Below are 19,372 nucleotides of genomic sequence, written 5' to 3' on the forward strand. Positions count from 1 at the left end.
TGTTCACGGTTAATTTTTTCTGCATCCGCATTGATGGCATGATGCCAGTCTGGTGCTTTGTCAGGTTTTATATTGATTGTGACAGACCTACAGACATTAACATCATATGTTTACGTTTGCTTACTTTTATGCAATGGATGATTCCTAATTAATTTAGTGTTTGAACAACTATAACTAAGACGTGATCATGGTCAAGCTACTTTTAATTTGTCTTTTAATATTTGTTTAATGAGGCGTACAATATCGCCTTCTATTGTTATAGTCAAACACATGTTTTTTTATTATAAGTTATCTCAGGATGATTGCTTCTCAAGTTGCTGTACAATAGAAGTTTGCAATTTCAAGGATGGTCAGGAAGAGGGAGAATTCTTTACATGTGGAACTAATGCAAGAGGATATTGGCAACAAATTTATATTGCAATGAGAAGTGGATCATGATAGCGAGATAATTTGATAGCTCGTGGTTCTGAGAATCGTTCAAATTACCGGTAAACTGGAACAATAATAATTGGAGTGTTAGACGCTTGTACACGTGCCAGTTTCATTTGTTTGTCTGTGTCAGGTGTTGGAGGGTTACAGGACAAATATTTGGCCAAATCATTGTGGCTTAACCAAAACAACAATTGTGAAGCTTATTATTTGCTCTGAAAACCTACTTATGTAAGTGGAGAAAAGTCTGAACTTGAACCAGTTGAGATCAGAGGGAGGAGGTGGGGAGTTCTAAACAGTAGAGGTGGATGAGAAGTGAACTCCCACTGCAAAGGGTTCATTGGAGGTGTCCATCATAGGCCTTGATTACCAAAGCGGAGAGCAGACTGAGATGAGACACGTGGGCAAGCCTTTGTAGGGTCTTGGAAACAACAAGAGCAATCGTGAAATTGATTTGTGAGTTGTAGCATGAGCCCAGTAGAGAGCTGAAAAATGGGGAAACGTGGTCATGTTTGCAGATGCAAGAGTGAACGAGGTACAGCAACAGTGTTTAACAAATCTCATATGCTTATCAATCTCATTTTGACCTGAAAGGTACGGGAAATTTTAAAATATTTTGTCAAAGAATATATAAATATAACATTATTTAGCCATTGGTACTGTTAACCTCGTGGTTAACTCACGATTTGAATGTCAGTTAAAATTCCAGCAGAGGCTTTATTCAGCCTGTCATCCTTTCTGGGGCTCATAAAATAAGTACCACTTTGTGGGAAGTCAGCAGTGCTTGACCTCTGCAGAGACAGGATCCCATTACAGCAGCGGTCCCCAACCTTTTTGGCACCAGGGAACTGTTTCGTGGAAGACAATTTTTTCACGGGTCTTTCACGGGTCTTTCATGGGTCTTTCCCCCTTTTCAAAGAAGCTCTCCAGCGACGTTTGATTTTTACTCATTTTGGCTAGGGTAAGTTGTTTGTGGGCTTACCAAAACTGTGACTGAGACAAGTGCGGGAAAGAGGCGCGGACGGAAGTGGTAAATAAAATAATTGGCGGGCCACGCGCGGACTCACCGCTTGCTTCCTGCTGTGTGGCCCGGTTCCTAACAGGCCACGGACCGGTACCGGTCTGCAGTCCGGGAGTTGGGGACCCCTGTATTACAGGAATGTGAAATGTACACTTTGTCTGGATCCATGAACGTAGCCAAGTGTTGCGAGAGAAAATTTGACTGACTAATCCATCGTCGTGGTTGTGTGTTACGTATTGTGCAGTGTGTGCCCTTTGGTAAGCATGTTACTGTGTTCGCTATTGTCGTAGCGTAGTGGTTGGCGTGCTGTGCTATGAACCCAGCAACCCGTGTTCGATTACTACTTTGATTATCTGAATTGGTCCTGGGGCTCCCCTAGGTCGACTCGGCCTCAAATGAGTACCTGGTTGCGGTGTGTAAAAACCATTGCCATTGGAGTGATGAAGGCGGTCGGGTGTGGTTTTGGCCACCCAACCCTTAGTGTGCTGTGCCAACCTTCATAGGGGCTACTAGCTAACAGCACTTGCCCCAACCGTCAAATCAAGATTAGTCTGTTAAGGCTACACAGGGGATCTTTGTTTTGTATTGTGGTGTGCCGTCTCAGTGATGTGTGTGGCGTACGCTGGTATGTAAAATGCCGTTAGATTTGGTGCGCGATGTGTGCGTGGGGTGGTGTGTCCTGTGCGTGGGGTGCGGTGCGTAGCGCGCAGTGCGGTGGACGTAACGAAGGTGGCGAGGCGAGCGCGCTCTTCCCCTTTCCCTCTCACCTCCATGGACAAGGCCTTCGTCACTGTGCTGGACACGGCACCGATCCTCAACCATGAGCACCTGCATTACAAAGGTGAGGGTTGTGATACACCCAACCTACACCACCTAATCTGGTTAACACACGAGCATTGGAGCACTAGACTCGGAGGAGATCGTGAGTTCAACTCCCAACCAGGGATAAACTTGGCCAATGATCCATTCAGTGGCAGTACGATTAGTATTTCAATTTGTAGAAAGTCAACTGTTGTACTATGGAGAGACATTGTCTGTTTGGTTTTGGGAACACCGATTATTTTTTTGCTGAGAGTATGTTACCAACGTTTTGTCTTCTGCACTTCGAGTCGGTGACTCGTAATTTGACGGCATGGTTATTACACAAATACATATTTCTACTCGTATTTCCAAACTCTGCTCTTGATTTTACAGTATTTATTACACTCTGTAGTTGTGTGCCAGCCTCTGGTTAATAGGGCTTTGTACAGGGCTTGCTTATTTGGGTTGAGATGTGGGGTGACTGTTTGCTGACATGGATTTGTCACTCACTGCAGACGGTCTTGGAAGAGTGTTGGCTCAGGATGTAGTGGCAAAAGACAATCTGCCTCCATTTCCTGCTTCCATCAAGGATGGCTATGCTGTCAGAGGTAAGGCACTTCCTGACAAGACCAAGCATTAGGCAAGACAAACACAGATTATGCAGAATATTATGGGCAATTAATGTTTCACTGCATATGCCAACTTTACTCTACAAGTAGCAGTAAAAAATGGTTTTCACTCCTGCCATAATTGGCATTCACATCATACCCCCAAGAGATCAACTTTCCAATTTGCTAAAAGAGGGCTATAGCTAGTTATGTTTTTCGTGCAGTTTCTTGCATTGTGTTATGTTAGATGCTTTTCGTACATGCACATACTTTCAAAGACATAATTATATTGGGAACTTACAAGTAATGCAAACATCTCATACAGCCTCATGTACACCCGAGTTAATTATTGTTAGCTTATAGTAGAGGCATGTCAACTCATGGAATCGCAAGTGAATTTCTGAAATAACACGTTAACATGGATATAAATTCCCGATATCGACATGCTTCCTGATTGGCCTGCAAATATGTGTGCAAAGTCGCCCCTTCAAGTATTTAGTGTGTGGAATCTTCTTCCTTCGAATGGCTGCTGATGCAGATTGCAGAGCAACAACTACAATTTCACATTCAGGTGGTCAAGTCAGACAATCGCGTCAGAAGCAGCGGAGTAGTGTATCATCACTGTGATGTCTCTCATATTCGTGGATCAGGCGTTGTGTCTTTATGTTGTACGGTCTTTATGGATGACCACAGTCTTACACTCTGTAGAATAATACGCATCATGTGGAGGTAAATAACAAGAAATGTGACTCGGTGACATGGAAGTGTCGACATGCTCTCATCATGTTATGGTTCCAGCATGTTTATCCTGATTTGTTTGGATGTGTGCAAGCTGCTGGACAATTGGTGTTTGCAAGGCTTCATGTGGGTAGCGTGTGTCTGTTAGCTTTTGTGCGTCCTGCTGTCTCTGTTGTCTGTGTGCAGCTGCTGATGGGCCAGGGGATCGCATTGTGATTGGAGAGTCACATGCCGGAAAGCAGGTACCTGCATATTAACCACCACCACACAACTGTTATTGAACAAACATACCAAGGCATATATTTACATCATGGGACCTCCTTTGCCAGTACCAAAATATGAGAATAGGTTTTTCCCCTTTTTTTCTGGCAACAAAACAGGTGTTAAGATGTTAAAACACCAAACTGAAACCTTTTACAAGGAATCGTGTCTGCAGTAACTACAATGCTTGTGGTCAGAATGCAAACAAAAAACATACTTTGATAATATATGCATTGTCCTTGAAACTGATTGGTCCACACCAGAGACAGCTTTCTTTTGAGCCTCGTCTCAAACGGTGTTAGACCAGAGGATGCCAAAAGGCGTTGTTAATGCAGACATGATTCCTTGTTAAAGGTTTCAGTTTGGTGTTTTAACATCTTAAAACCTGTTTTGTTGCCAGAAAAAAAGGGGAAAAACCTATTCTCATATTTACACATCGCAAAAAATTGCCTCAGTCCTAATGTTAACTGGTATGCTTGTGTTTGGGTGATAACTATTTGTGCAGGAGCAAGATTATCATGGGTTCTTGTGTTATTTTCACTACAGACAATGGATATAGGTGATGGTGAGCATTGATTCCTGGAAATACAGTATATTTATTCATTGTTTTATCACAGATACATTATCGTGATGCTGTGTTCCAATTCTTTGAGCCAGTGTACACTCTCTGCTTGTTCTGCTTGTAGTGAGATATGAGGCATATCTTAGCCGCAGTGTTGGCTGAGCTGAGGGAATGGGTGTTGACAAATGCGTGTAATCTTGTGCAAGCTTCTCTCTCGTGATTTGACGTTGCCATTTAAAGCCCGGTGCAAACGTAGAGATCTTTGCAACATCGCGAGGGAGTGAGAGTACCGACAGAAGCATCGCTCCGTTATCGCTCTGTGCTACTGTATCGAGCGCCAAACATCACTGTAAAGGCATGACCCATTTGAGTTGCCAGTGCGACATTAGTGTCTTGAGCTGTTCGTCATTATTACACTGAGGAAGTCTTGCAGAAATTACTTGGACATTCTGCATTACGACCGACCACATGTGTTTCAGAATTATTTGCTAAATTATTGTAAATATTCTTAAATAAAAAGTAAGTTTCCAAATCCTATTGCGTTGTAATTGACTTATCCTAATTATAAAATAGCCTTATTGACAGATCAGTCAGAGCTGATGATGATGCCCTATCGTGTACCATGCCTTGTCTTCTGACATGCAGCCTTTTCCAAAAGGAAGTTTACATTTTAGAAAGTTGTCACGTAACTTTCATTGCACATCTAATCTATCCTCAATTCTCTAGGAAACACTCTGGTTGAATTGACACTATAAGAGTTGCTGTGTGTCGACCAGAATTAAGAACATTCTTTCGTGAATCGTTCAGCCTGTGCAGACGGTGATGCCAGGCCAAGTGATGCGAGTAACCACGGGAGCACCCATCCCGTCTGGAGCTGATGCCGTCATCCCAGTGGAAGACACTGAACTTCTCAAGGAATCGGAAAACGTATGTTATGACCATCACCCCATGGACACGACAGACAGGATTGTAAATTTACAATTGATTTAGCATGGTTGGCTATATCGGGTGCGAAAGAAGTTTAACATACATACGTGCAGGAGTAATGCCTCAGTCTCTTTTCCCTGCAGCAACCCTTGGCATGTACCAATTCAGTCACTTAAAACTAAACTTTTTATTTTACCATGTAAGGCCCATTGAGTATACAGCTCTTTTACAGAAGCAACCTGGTCACAAATGATAGCTGAAAGAAGTAGCTTATGGGGAAATTTACAGCAGCCAAATACTCTTCACGCATGTTTCTAATTATGGAGGGAAAACCCAGAGGACCCGGAGAAAAATCAACATGCCTGTGGGGAGAATATGCAAACTCCAAATATACAGGCTTCAGGGTTGGGATTGAACCCACTACCTCCTGCATACCAGGCGAATGAGATAACATCCCGCCACCACGACACCCTTTTAGCTCCACTCCGTGGCGTATGTCCACAAGGAGTCTCGCTTGACTTATGTCCAATTTTATATTATTGTTTTTCGACATCTGGGTCCGTTGACCAGAAATCACTCTGGCTACAATCGTAAAGGCCCAGGCAAGAAGAATGCCTTAGTGATGAGGAAAAGAGATGGATCAGAAGCATTTTACATTTTTTGCATCTTCTTTATCATCATCCTCCTCACAGGCTTCAACAGATGAATCCAACTTTTCAGGGAAGGAAGATTTTTCTAAGTAGGAAAGAGAGTGTTTCTCCAATGGATCTTTGGAGGGGGGACAGCTTTGAGGGCAAAAGGGATTAAGTGTAAATGGGCAGGCCACATAATGATAACTGGAGAGCGATAGGCAAAATGTACTACATAGTAGTGACTGAGAGAGAGTAAAAGAAGAAAAAGAAGGCCATGGTACTTGCAGAAGCCAATTTGCACCCTTATGTTTGTTCATTGAATAATTTCAAGGATGTTTGGGAGACATTGTGCGTCTCTTTTGAGAATGTTTGTCTACATAACAAATTATACAATATGGAAGAAAGGATAATGCATTTTTTATCCTTTAAACTTTAGCTTATTCTGGCTAGCTTGTATAAAATAAAGAGGTATTTAAGTGAGAGGCAACTCTGCAGTACAAGGCAAAGTTGTAAAAATTGTCTGTGTGCATGCTCCAGCATTTATTGAGCAAATGCATCAGCCGTTTGCACAGCTGCAGTCTTTATTAGAAATGCGACTTCTAAGTGGTGTGTTGTTTATGTTGTTGTACTAATCCAGACAATTCTAGAGGGAAATTAGCAGTAGGATATGAAATACAAACAGAAATGGGCTGCATAGCAGAACATTTTGGTGATATTAAATATTTCCCTTGCAATGTATTACATTCTGCATAACATACTTTATAGTTCCATCACTTTTCCAGAAATAGTTACGGCACAGCGAGTGAAATCTAGTGCAACGCCGAGTGGCTTGGCTGCAACACTTCGAGTAAAGCATTAAACTGTGCCTAGGCTTTGGTCTGAAACACTTATAAAGGTAATTGCGAAAGACAGGTGTAACAATGGTAAATATGGTAATAAAAACGCTTGAAGTGCATTTGGCATTTTGAAAGTTCTCTGGATATAAATGATGTATTCGTGAGGTGAATAATTAAATTGTAGTTATATATTTGTTACATGTTGAGTTATGCATGTCTATTGCTTGTGGTTTTATATGTTAGGTAACGTCAGAACTAATTACAGTTAATGGAGTAAACATTGTTTTAACAATGCAGGATCTTGTTTATATTCATATACAAGCTAGTGGATCTCTACTGGCTGTGGTGTGCAAGCATACACCAAAAATAATGTACCACCATCAATATAAATGCTGCCTTATAACTTGAAAACATAAAGTAGGCTAAAGCTTCATCCCTTATTTCTACCTACTCTTAAGAGGTGTGTTGTGACCTGTGCGTGTAACTATGATGTTTATCAGTGTTGTTGCCTTTGTTTACATGGACTGTTGTAAAAAAAAAGATTTGTAGTGGCAGTCATCATTCATAACGTTCACAATGATGATGATAATGCTTAGCAATTGCCATGAATTCACTTTGTGAAAATTAATAGTGCTTGTCCTATGGACAGACTGGCATCTGCCTTATGAATGTGAACTCTTGTTGGGAATTGCCAAAGGATCATGCCATGTAGTGTGGCGGATCCTTGAAATCTCCACGAGAATTCCACTCTTTTGAATTGAGGCCCAGGAATTGCCATTTGAATGAATGGGGATTCTATCGAACAGATCCTATGGACACTTGTCATTTCAGTGGTGGTTCCTGTATCTCCATTCACATTATTGGATATTCTATTGACCCATCATTAGGCTGTATTACCAATCCTACCGGCATTATAACAAAACCACCCAATACTGTGGGTTGAAGTATTTGTATGGGTGTAGCACCAGCGCTTGTGAGGTGTTGTCGGCATGAGGCTGTGATTTGACCAGAAAATGGCAGTTTATGCCAGTTTATTCCCATGTGTCCAAAAATTATGAGTGGAATTGTTTTACACGAGCATCACGGTTCCTGCCAAAATCTTTCACGACAAAATTGTGAGATTCAAGTACAATGCTTGAAGGCTGGCAATAAATCATGATATTACGAAAAAATTAAGTTCAAGATCACGCATAGCAGAATAATAAAATCCAACGGATAACATTTATTTATTTCAATACATTTGCGTCAACGTTCATATAAATTAATGCGGGGTAGGTAGGGCTCTCTGCTTCTGGCCAAAGGAGATGCGAAGATGTATCATACAATGTTAATAATATTGATGCCTCCTACACCTTGGATTATAACTCTGCCATAGAACAGACGTGTGTTTGCCCAACCAAACTGGTGTGCAGTGGCTCTTAATAATAGAGCATTTGATGATATCATCCCAACCACTTACGATTGCACAAAGTGGTATTGCTTAAAATTGGAATTTGCTATTAAATCAGCCCTGAGGATACGACGTTTTGTGGCTGGATGAGATTGTTAACTCGGTCGCTGTGAGAAGTCGTGCAGTCGCTCAAAATAAATAAATAGACATCTATCCACGTCTGCTAAAATATTTTTATATTTCAGTACATCAGCCCTAATAGGCTTTTCAGACGGACATTATCCAACAGGATTTATTTAAAGCAGCAAGTCAAATATGGGTTTCGTCAGCCAAGTCGGTGCAGTTAAATGATTATTGCTACGTTACCAGGTGTTGTTGGCAAGAGCACTCGGTCTACACACTGGGGCCCAGTTTAATGCAAAAAAACCCCTAGATTTTAGAAAATGTTGCTATGCATTGTTGTGGAGCATTATGATTAACAAGATAACACAACGTCTATTTGTGTCTCCACGTGAATTCGCTGTGTGGCAATAGGTGCAGATTCCAGATTCTAAGAAAAATGCATGGACGGTAGCTGATATTGGTAGCACGTTTTAAAATGCCTTTTTGTTTGTTTGTAAGCCTTTGTGTGCACACCACCAGATTATTTACAATTTGTGTATAACGCATGCGATGTAATGTGTGCAGCGCAATTGGTCAGAAGCTCTACTTGTACCCAATGGGGAATGTAACATTATGCATCAGTGACCTCATGAATAAAACATGTTCACACACATACAGTTAATGTGGAAATCCCAAACCACGTAATCTGTGTAAAGGCCTAGCTGGTATATTGCTTTTACCAACCACATGCATTATAAACTAAGGACGTACATATGAACCTTATGGGGGTTACCCCGGGGTACCATAGTACCCCGGCTCTCGCATAATGTCCGTGATGCAGTCATTTTTAGTCTGTTGATGGTCGGCGATGCGGCAATCGACTCGTCTCGACGTGTACACTCGACGAGCTGTACACGATGCACCACCACGGTGCATACGAGCGTTCAGGGTTTCAGTGCAATTGTCCTCGCTGCGTTTCGACATCGCAGAGTAGCACTGATTTCTGATTGATTGCTACCCCAGTCGCGGAGTTAAGTACACCCCTGGAACTATTGTAGTGTACCAGAAATAAAACATTGAATTGCCTCGGCCATTTTGTATTGTTTGGTACCCCGGGGTACCGCTATAAGGATCATATACAAAAAGTATATATTTGATACTGTGTATTTTAAAATGTACTACAGAGGAGGTCAGGTGGCTCAGAGGTCAGAGTGCTGAACTGGCATGGCTAAGGAACTAGATTTGAATCCGGGCAGCAGCCCTTGATTGAACTGGGTTCTCCAGGGTAGCAAATTGACGTCTCAGCCCAATGACCAATGACTGTACACAAAAAACCCCATATAAAATTTGGTTTACAATTAATTTGGCTCATTTTCAGCTCGTAAAATTTCAAAATATCATGTTTGACTCTCGTGCAACGAATACAATGTTCTCTGTGGCAGGGCAGGTGCCAAAAGGATGCCATCCAGTGTGGATAAAACATCACTTGAGAGATTTAATAAGTAGTCATGTGATTTCTCCTTCTGCAGACCACTCTCTAGCACGAGGTGATGAAATTTCTCTGCAAGGGTTCCAAAGGGATTAAATTATTATAATTATTCTCATGACATGATGCCAAGAGCAAAATTATGTATAAAATGTACAATATGTGTGCATGTTGAACTTATTTCGTATGTAGCCAACCGTGCGAATCGGAGGTGCGGGGAAGGACAACAAACCTGCTCATGATTATTAATGAGGGGGGAGGGTGCTCCATGTGGAGTGACGTCACCGGCTCATGATTATTAATGATGGGGGGGGGTGTTCATTTGGAGGACGTCACCTGCTCATAAATATTAATGAGGGGGGCTGGTCGATGTGGAGTGACGTCACAAGCATTAAGGACAGACATTCCTGGGTGATTATAGTAGGTATAGTGTAGCGAGTGTTGCTGTGGAGGTGGTGATTGCCCAAGCTTGTGATGAAAATATCAGGTGCGGCCATCTGGAACGCTCTTCCTTCCAATATTAGGAAGCCACTGGAGCTACGCACTTTTAAATCTAGATTGAAAACGAATTTCTTTTGAACTGCTTTTTGTGTTTCATTTGTTTTCCTTCCCCCGCACCTCCAATTAGCATTGTTGGCTACATATGGTGCAAAAGAAGTTCAACATACATACTGTTGTGCGCTTGACTGCATGTATGGATACTATACAGATTCTGCCCCCCCCACCTACGTTATTCCCCCCCCTACTCAGCCTCGAACCCAACACCCCCTTAACATCTTCGTCTCCTCCCCTCCCCTCTACCTCACAGAAACTGATGAAGCTGAAAAGAGCATGATTAGCACTTGAGGCAATAGAGTTTAATTAACTGCTGCAAAAATCACATGTGTGTACTAGTTACAACCCCCACCCAGTTAATGTGTTAAGACCGATAATCTTCTATACTCGTAAAAAGGGAAAAAATGCATTGCTTAATCTTAATGCCCACATACATATCCGGAGTTATTTGACAAGAGTGACGATTCGTATTGCACTTCAACAACTGTGCACAATGTATTTGAGCACATTTTTGTGGGACCATGGCACGTACATTCATGGGCAGTTTTTTTTTAGAAGTGCAGAGAGAAAGTAATGTCAGTGCTGCAATGTAAATGCGATGTGCCGTTTAATCTTACGCTCTGCCTTTTACCACTTAAAGGGAAGTTGACAGGTGGAGGACAAAAGTATCTGTGACCCAGTGGTAGAGTGAGCAGCTCTCAATCGGAAGGTTGTGGTTTCACATCCTGGTTTGGGAATTTGCTAAGTCCATCCTTCTGAGGTTTGGTTGTCCTATGTATAGACTCACCCTTGCCACAGGAAGGTAGAATTTCCACCACTGACTCAGGGCTGTTAGCAGGAGATGAGCACCACCTGAATGTTTATTTAGAGCAGGAAATCCCTTTTGACATATTAAAATACACCCAATTTAATTACTTTATTTGAACTCATGTCTGCGTATTATTCTAAAAGTGCTCATAAATAATAGCATGACAATGCGTTATAACTTTAAAATGGGCTTGTAAGTTTTATTCTTCAATTGAATGTGCAAATACGTGCTTTTGCTATAGTGTTATTGTAGGGTTGTCATTGATGTGTTGTTTGCCTGTCATGTATTTCACTGGTGACAGCTACCGTGGATTTCTTGCTTTGCTCACACAGGGAGCAGAGGAGCTCGAGGTGCGGATCCTGTCCCAGGCACGGCCAGGACAGGACATACGGTGAGGACTGGAGGCCTCACATTGTTGACGTAGTTATTCTAATTGTCATAACAGTGACTATAACATACGTCGAAGGCTGGTAGTAGGCCGATATATAGAGATGCAGGATGGTAGTTGATTTATTTATTAACGTCATCAAGTTGTTTCTTAATTCTAACGTGACTTGGCTTGTTTTTTTGCAATAACTTAAATAATGAGGATAGATCCCATTATATAGTGTAACAAATACATTAATGACATATTGCACTGCTTGTGAAAATGTACCCATTGTTCTTTACGTGCACCCACACATGCATTTGTACTCAAGCTTTCTCAGCCCATCATTCATCCAGTCTCAATTAAGTACCACTTCATTGGAAGTCAACAGTGCTCGTCCATTTGATAAACTGACCCCACCATAGTAATGGGGATTGGCATTGCCTCAACGCTTGAGCCTGTAGATGGTTTGACTCGGCGTTAATCACACGTCAAATTACTTTATTTTCACGCGTGCATTTGTATGGACAGGTGCATTGGACAGGACATCCGGCGTGGCGAGTGTGTGCTGTCACGTGGCTCACACGTGGGACCTGCAGAAGTGGGCCTGCTGGCCACTGTGGGGGCGACCAAAGTGGAGGTGCACCGGCTGCCTGTGGTGGCCGTGCTGTCCACTGGCAATGAGGTAACGCATCACAGTACTCGGTGTGCACACAGCATGTCCTGTCTGTGTCGGCCTTTTAGTGTTATCCTCTCGTATGCATTTGGTTTCTTCAGCAACTCCAGTTTTCCCTCTCGATGCAAAAACATGAGCGGAATTGACCAACCATCCCGATGCAAGACATTCCTGATATCCGCAGCACAACCCTGAGCTGTGTCAACTGGCAGGTTGACAAACTGGAAGGAGCCCAGGATGGGTGCCATGTAAACACAATGCCAAAAGCAGACTAATAGCAATGTCAGCCCAGACAGAGCAGAGGCCATTTCATTTGTACAACATACACAGAGACAAAGAGCTCCTGTTTATACACATTTTCAGTCCGATGCTGCTAGCAAACCGCTATTGAGACCATTGAGAGTTTAGTGTGGCCAGACACAATCCCAGCTCCTTTTGCTCTGGTTTTCTCTGTCGAGTTGTTGAAACACTGTTTCAGGAAAGTGTGTTACAAAGCGTTAGCAGTGGAGGTTTAAATCGCTGAGATGCCAGTAATTTAGGGGTGTACATGACCAGAAATCAAACCTTTATCAATATAGATCGGCTGATGCATACAGGTCCGTTGGACATTCAGAAATGGATATTCTTTCATCATTTTATGTTTTCTGACTTGTAGGATTCACCATGAGTACATGGGTACAAACTGACTGTGTTTATCTATAAATAAGTGGAACAGCTGCAATGGTCATTTGTCAGATTTGGACAAGACAATTACAAAAATAGATCAACAATCATAAGTCAATATTGGTCATAATTTCAAGAATGTTTGCTGCTCTGGATCAACAACATGGTTTTGTAAACATCTCTCCCACTTTGTTTCAGGAAATTAATTGTGATGCAGGCCACCCCACATTTTATGTTAACATTGGGTGTGCATGTGCTGTAGTGTCGCGGTTAGCGTACTGTATATGTGTATGTTGAGCTTCTTTCGCACCGTGCGTAGCCAACCGTGCTAATCGGAGGTTCGGGGAAGGACGACAAACTAAATACAAAAAGAAGTTCTAAAGAAATTAGTTTTCAATCTTGATTTAAAACTGTATAGCTCTAGTGGCTTCCTAATATCGGAAGAGCATTCCAGACGGCCGCAGAAGTGCATCAGAAAGTATGCGATGCGGTAACTGCTAAGTGATGTTCTTTGGGTCTTTCGGTAAAATCACGCAGATTGGTTCAAAGAAAATAACAAAATAACAAAAAGCTATGACGTTTCGATCGCAACACTAGCGGTCATCATGTGATGCAGGCAACACAAGCGGTCGTCATGTGATGCAGGCAACACAAGCGGTCGTCATGTGATGCAGGCAACACAAGCGGTCGTCATCAGGACGACCACTTGTGTTGCGATCGAACCTTCGTAGTTTTTTGTTATTTTGTTATTTTCTTGGAACCTATCTACGTGACTTTACCGAAAGACCCAAAGAATATGAATGTCTGCTTTCACGAAAGTTCTAAGTCAAGATGCTAAGTGATGATTATCTGAACTGGTTTTGAGCCTCCCCTAGGTCGCCTCAGCCTCAAATGAGTACCTGGAGTGGTGTGTAAACATCACCACTGGCGAGAAATAAAGGCGGCGGGCGTGGTGCTGGCCACCCACCCCCTCATGTACCGTGCCGACCTTCGTAGCTGCTTGCCACCAGCACTTGCCCTCAGACTGTTGAGGCTAACAGGGGAATCTTTGTCTTGTGTGCTGTCCTACAGCTTCTGAATCCAGAGGAGCCCCTTCACCCAGGCATGATCCGAGATAGCAACCGTACCACGCTGCTGGCGGCCATCCAAGAGCAGGGCTTCCCGACCATCGACATGGGCATCGTGCGAGACCAGTACGATCACACCCACGTTAGTGCGCACGGGCACCCACACGTGTGCACTCGGCCACGCCTCGCGCACGCGGCCGCTTCGCCCGCCACTCCACCACGACTGAAGCTCATGGCTTCCTTCTTCGTCGTGTCAACGCTAGTCACAACAAATGTTGACCGCTAATGTCGCACACACTTAAACCCCAATGTCTAGAGAACTGGCCGGTGACAGGGTCCGTCATGCACCAGACTGCAGATGCGTTGACAGTTATTGGGACCCTTTTGCTCCAAGCACACTCACCGGAACGTGCATCTTATCAGAAGTTGTGTAAAAGTACAGGGATATTATTGCTGGATCATTTGAATGAGTATTCGTACTTGGAAAGCAGATGACACTGATTATGGATGTAGTCTATATGAAACTGTGTGCCAACTTTTCTGAATATTCAAATGAGCATGAAGTGGTGCTCATCTCTCTTGGGTGGTCCTGAGCCATTGGCAGTAACTTTAGAATTGCTATAATGGGGACTAGGGGTGGAACGCTGCTTTTAGTGCACTGCGCCGTGCACCCATCCACTCGAGTTCACTTCACAGTCATCACTAATATCTTTGGTGAATGAAACGTGAACTAGTTATGTGTAACCCTCCCTTCGCCATCCTGCACTGGCCAGTGGGATGAAGCGTAGTCAACCCCCATGACTGATGTGGCGTGGGGAGGCCTTTACCCATGGACATTAAAATAGAGCTCTCGGTCGTAATGAGGACCAACCATCTGGGCTATGATGGCTCTTGCATGTTTTTGGTGGATTGTACAGTAATCCCCTGTTCAACGCATTCGATGCGTTCCAGAAAAGTGCCGCGTTAAGCAAAATCGCATCAAGCGAGGAATTGCTCTACTCAATCACACTTGCACCATAAAATCAGCCTGCAGTCATCCCATGTCGGGACAAAAGATTTGAGATGAGGGTACGTCGGCATGCTCTATCACTCCCCAGACTGTGTTATACCGCTTAGCTGCACAGCTCAGGAAAGCCGTTCGTCTTCGATCGCTCAGGAACCGCGTTATAGCGGCATTCGTTCCGTGTTGTGCGAATATCGTTCCCAAATAGAAGAACCGCTTTATAGCGAAAACGCATTGTATAAAAACAGGTTACCTTTTAGATTTGTGAAACTTTCACACCTGCTGGCTGTGAGGTGACCAGGAGATGGCAGTATAGTAAGCACAGTTGTGGCCCTGTACTTGTGAATCTTTGAGTGTTATCCTCTCCTATGGATTGGTTTTCTTCGGATACTGAAGTTTCCTATTCGATGCAAATCATGAGTAGAACTGACCAACTATCCAAATTCTGGACTTTTCTACCTTCCTGATATCGTCTTGAGTGGCTCCGCCGCCCAACACTGAGCTTTGTTAACTGGCAGGGTGAAAACTGAAAGGTGCTAAATGGTTATTAGCTTTGAGGTGTCAGTTTGTCTCATGAGGTAATAATCAGGATGATTTGATATGTCTGGGACCTTAAAGGAGTGAAAGCAAGTGACATTCGTCACCAGCCTTGTTCTAGCCTTGCGCCGCAGTGGCGATGTTAACTACCTCGCCTGTATTACAGGAGGGTGTGGGTTCGATCCCGACCCTGATGCCTGTATATTTGGAGTTTGTATGCTCTTTCCGTGGTCACCTGGGTTTTTTCTTCGGGTTCTTCGTTTTTTCCCTTCACTTTTAGAGTCAACATCACGCATTTAGAGTATTTGGTTGCTATAAATTTACACGTGATAAGCCATTTTGTTGAGGCATCATCTGTGGCCAGGGTGCTTCTTAAAAAGAGCTGCATAGCTCAGTGGGCCTTACCTGATAAAAATAAAAAAATGGTTTATAGTTTAGTTTACTCACCCCTATATGGAGGCCTCTCTACGCCGTCATCATCCCACATGGTCCCGTGATGCTACAAAGCATCTTGCTCCTGCACGAGCTACACGCATAGCTCCATCTCCATGGTCATCGTCTTTTAGGGGAGTGTTGCACAACCAGTGTGCCGTAGCAGGAGTCGCCCCAGGTGTGCTGTGGTATTTTCCGAATTCTGTGAAAGGAAAACCTCGGACAGGCAAACTCTCCGTTATTTGGCTGATCCAGCTCTCCACCTCCCACCCTCTCCATTGGTAGACAGCTGTAAGACCCCACCCCCCGATCCGCTCAACTCCCTTGGTCGTGCATGCGCAGTTGGGGCAAACGGCTAACCTGGGAGCCCATAGTGATGTTTTTTTGGTTCGGTGTACCGAGAAGAGCGACAAAGTTTTGAAATGTGTGAAATGAAATGAAGGAGGTTGAGAAGCACTGCTCCAGGATATCTGCTTTGGATACCATTTCATCACCAGTCTCGTCCATCGATCGTCATCCCCTCCATTTATATGTCCGCCCCAAGCCCACTTACTTTTGTTAACAGTTGGTATAATATCTCTGTTTCTCATTTTCTCTCGCAAGTTAATTTTATGCATGCGTCTCTCCTTGGTCTTTGCATAGTTTTCAGCTTTTGTTCTATTTGTCACTCTTCATGTTACTGATGCATATGGACAGTGCACAATGTACACTGATTGAAAACTTTATTTTCCGCACATTGGAATGCTGTTGTTCATTATCTAGCTCGGTTTTCTAAAAGCATGAAATCCTGCTCACATTTTATCATTCCATCCCAATCTGCCTTAAATAATTGCCCGAGGTACTATAACATCTTCTGAAACGGGAAACAGTTTAGGCAAAATGTAGGGTGTTTTGGGAAGACTCCCTAAAGTGAAATCAAATAACTCCAGCCAGAACACTGTTTGCATACTAATGAATCTGTGTGCCAAAGGTTAGTGTTGAGGTAATTGTTTTTTTCTGTTAATAAACATGGTTAATAAAAAAAATGTGTAATGTATTTATAAAATGTACGTCCAAAACGAATCGCCACCACACGGTAGACTGACTCATGCTCTGCCAGAGGCAATTCTGAGGTGGAAAGGCCACGTTACCATGAGGGGAAGAGTTATCTCTCCATGGTTTTCCACTAAGTGACACTAATTGTATTGTCTCGAATTACTCGATCAACCCACCCCCAGCCAGGATTTTTACTCGTGCTTTTCCAATTGTAATGTGTAATTCACTGTTTGCTGGCATCCCCCTTAAACTGTTACGTCGCCTTCAACGTGTGCAGAATACGGTTGCCAGAATTCTTATATGCACGCGTGTTGCTTAATGTACAACCCCTGCGCTATGCATATCTCTATTGGCTGCCGGTCCGGTTTCGGGTCGAGTTCAGGATTCTTCTCTTCACCTACAAGGCCCTCAATAATGCTGCTCCCTCACATATACGGGACATCCTTCGCGCATATAATCCAACAAGAGTACTTCGGTCATCTGAGTCTGGCCCATTGTGTCTGTGCCGAGGTCATGTCTCCGTACGTCGATGATGGGTCACCGGGCTTTTTCTCATGTGGCCCCCCGGTTATGGACTTCACTTTTATTGAACATTCGGTTTATTCAAATCCTTCCTTAAAACCTGGTGTCAGCCTGCATGGTTTTGCTTTCTTGTTGCTCTACAGTGCCTTCTTACCTCCCGGTGAAAGGCACTTTAGAAGTGTAAATTGTTACTTTTAAGTTGAGTACTTGGGCACCTTTGACACACAACTAGATTTGTAGTGCATTTTAAATGCAGTGTAGTGTGATGTGTAGAATGTGTGTGAGAATGGTTGTATGTGGTGTATGTGTCTGTATTTGTGTCATGCATTTGCTTCGCAGCCCGGACGATTTGCTACAAGCGTTTCAAGAAGCTCTCGCGCAGGCAGATGTCATCGTCACGTCGGGAGGAGTGTCCATGGGCGAGAAGGTGGGCTCGCCAGGGAGGGCCTGATCGTCCGGGAACCTCGCAGTGGGTGCAAGGAATCTAGAGACGTGTGGCTGTCAGCTACTGGGGATGTTTTGTTTGACGCTCAGGGTGAATTGTGTGAGGAGGAGGGATTAGAACGTGGTTGAAAGGAAGTACATTTTTCTGCAGGTGTTTCAAAATACATTATGCGTGAATGATTAGGTCTACTTGCATGGAAAATTTTTAGACCTATTTCCGAGTTCAGAATGACTCGTTCCATCTGGTCTAATGATAGCTCTGTCGTGAATATTAACATTTGTTTGAACATTTTATTCTTTCTGGTAAACATAATTGCTTCTCTTTGTAGTTGTTTTATTGTCACTGTTGTCAAATCATGGGGTAACGCACTACGAATCATTACCTCCTGATCATTGAACACCTGTCACCATAATTAAGTACGAATGGCGAATTATGTTTTAAAATAAATTTGTATCTAGACTCCTTATGCTTTTGTAAAGATGTTAATTATCTTCATGTCCATTCTAGTTCTATACTCTTCATTTATATTTTGTTCATTCCTCTGACTGATACGAACTATGTTTAATGTCGCCTTAGTTCTGCTCTTCATAACTACATTTGTATAGAAACTCCCATTATTACGACAGTGTTTTGTCTGTTAAAAGACTATTCCTCCCTTAAATAATTTCATCTACTTCTAAAACTACATTATTTTTGCTGGGGCATATGCATGTATTTTGAGTAGATTTTACTCCTAGTTTGTTGACTTATTCTGAGTAAAAGGAAAATTGAATGATACGTTCTCACAAGAATACTGGATGACCGTGGCAATCTGGCCATCTGATATCTGGTGTGTCTGATTAAGTTCCTATCGTAGAGCGTAAAACATGAACGCGAGCCGGCGTGCACAAGGCCTTTAAAAAACTGCCAAGCAATCCCCGCCTGGTGCACAGTGTCCCAAAAGTAGTTAATTTGTTGGCTGCAAGATGCCCTTACCCGGAGGAGTTTCCTGAGAGAAGACAGTGGGGAGGTGGTGCGTCTTCATTTGTCTCTCTTAGGATTTCAAGCAGAACCACGTAAAATGTGTTTGTAAAGTTCCGTGACACTCTGTAATGTTGCAGGACTATCTGAAGCAGGTTCTAACCGTCGATCTACAGGCGCAGATTCACTTTGGCCGTGTATTCATGAAGCCAGGGTGAGTGCCACCATGCTGGTTGTCAACCTCTCAGGCACACAAGGCACGTCAGTCTGCCGTCTTACACTCGTCATTGGGCTCCACTGACAGTTGTTGTTGTCTTCCTGCACCTCCGATTTGCACAGTTGGCTACATACGGTGTGAAAGAACATAGATACAAAGGGTGTAATTCCTGTGGGGATGTTACGTCACTGCATGTTTATTTATATACTTGTACTGTGAATTTTTGTGTTCTTTACTGAGTGTTAAAATTTAAACAAGCGAACGATTAATTTGTATTGTAGGTTTATTGTTG

General features: G+C 43.1%; 1 protein-coding gene across 1 annotated transcript in view; it reads left to right on the forward strand.

Annotated features, from left to right (window-relative positions):
- The window catches only part of LOC144933377 (gephyrin-like), an 82,526-nt gene that overhangs the window by 52,253 nt on the left and 10,901 nt on the right, over positions 1-19,372 (forward strand). The window contains exons 9-17 of the mRNA XM_078858079.1: positions 2,154-2,291; positions 2,767-2,859; positions 3,784-3,839; positions 5,228-5,347; positions 11,489-11,547; positions 12,055-12,208; positions 13,934-14,055; positions 17,798-17,885; positions 19,004-19,077. Of these exons, the coding sequence (XP_078714205.1) occupies positions 2,154-2,291; positions 2,767-2,859; positions 3,784-3,839; positions 5,228-5,347; positions 11,489-11,547; positions 12,055-12,208; positions 13,934-14,055; positions 17,798-17,885; positions 19,004-19,077 (904 nt within the window). The remainder of the gene's footprint in view (positions 1-2,153; positions 2,292-2,766; positions 2,860-3,783; positions 3,840-5,227; positions 5,348-11,488; positions 11,548-12,054; positions 12,209-13,933; positions 14,056-17,797; positions 17,886-19,003; positions 19,078-19,372) is intronic.

The sequence above is a fragment of the Lampetra fluviatilis genome, chromosome 7 (assembly GCF_964198595.1).
Source record: "Lampetra fluviatilis chromosome 7, kcLamFluv1.1, whole genome shotgun sequence".
Lineage (NCBI taxonomy): Eukaryota > Metazoa > Chordata > Hyperoartia > Petromyzontiformes > Petromyzontidae > Lampetra > Lampetra fluviatilis.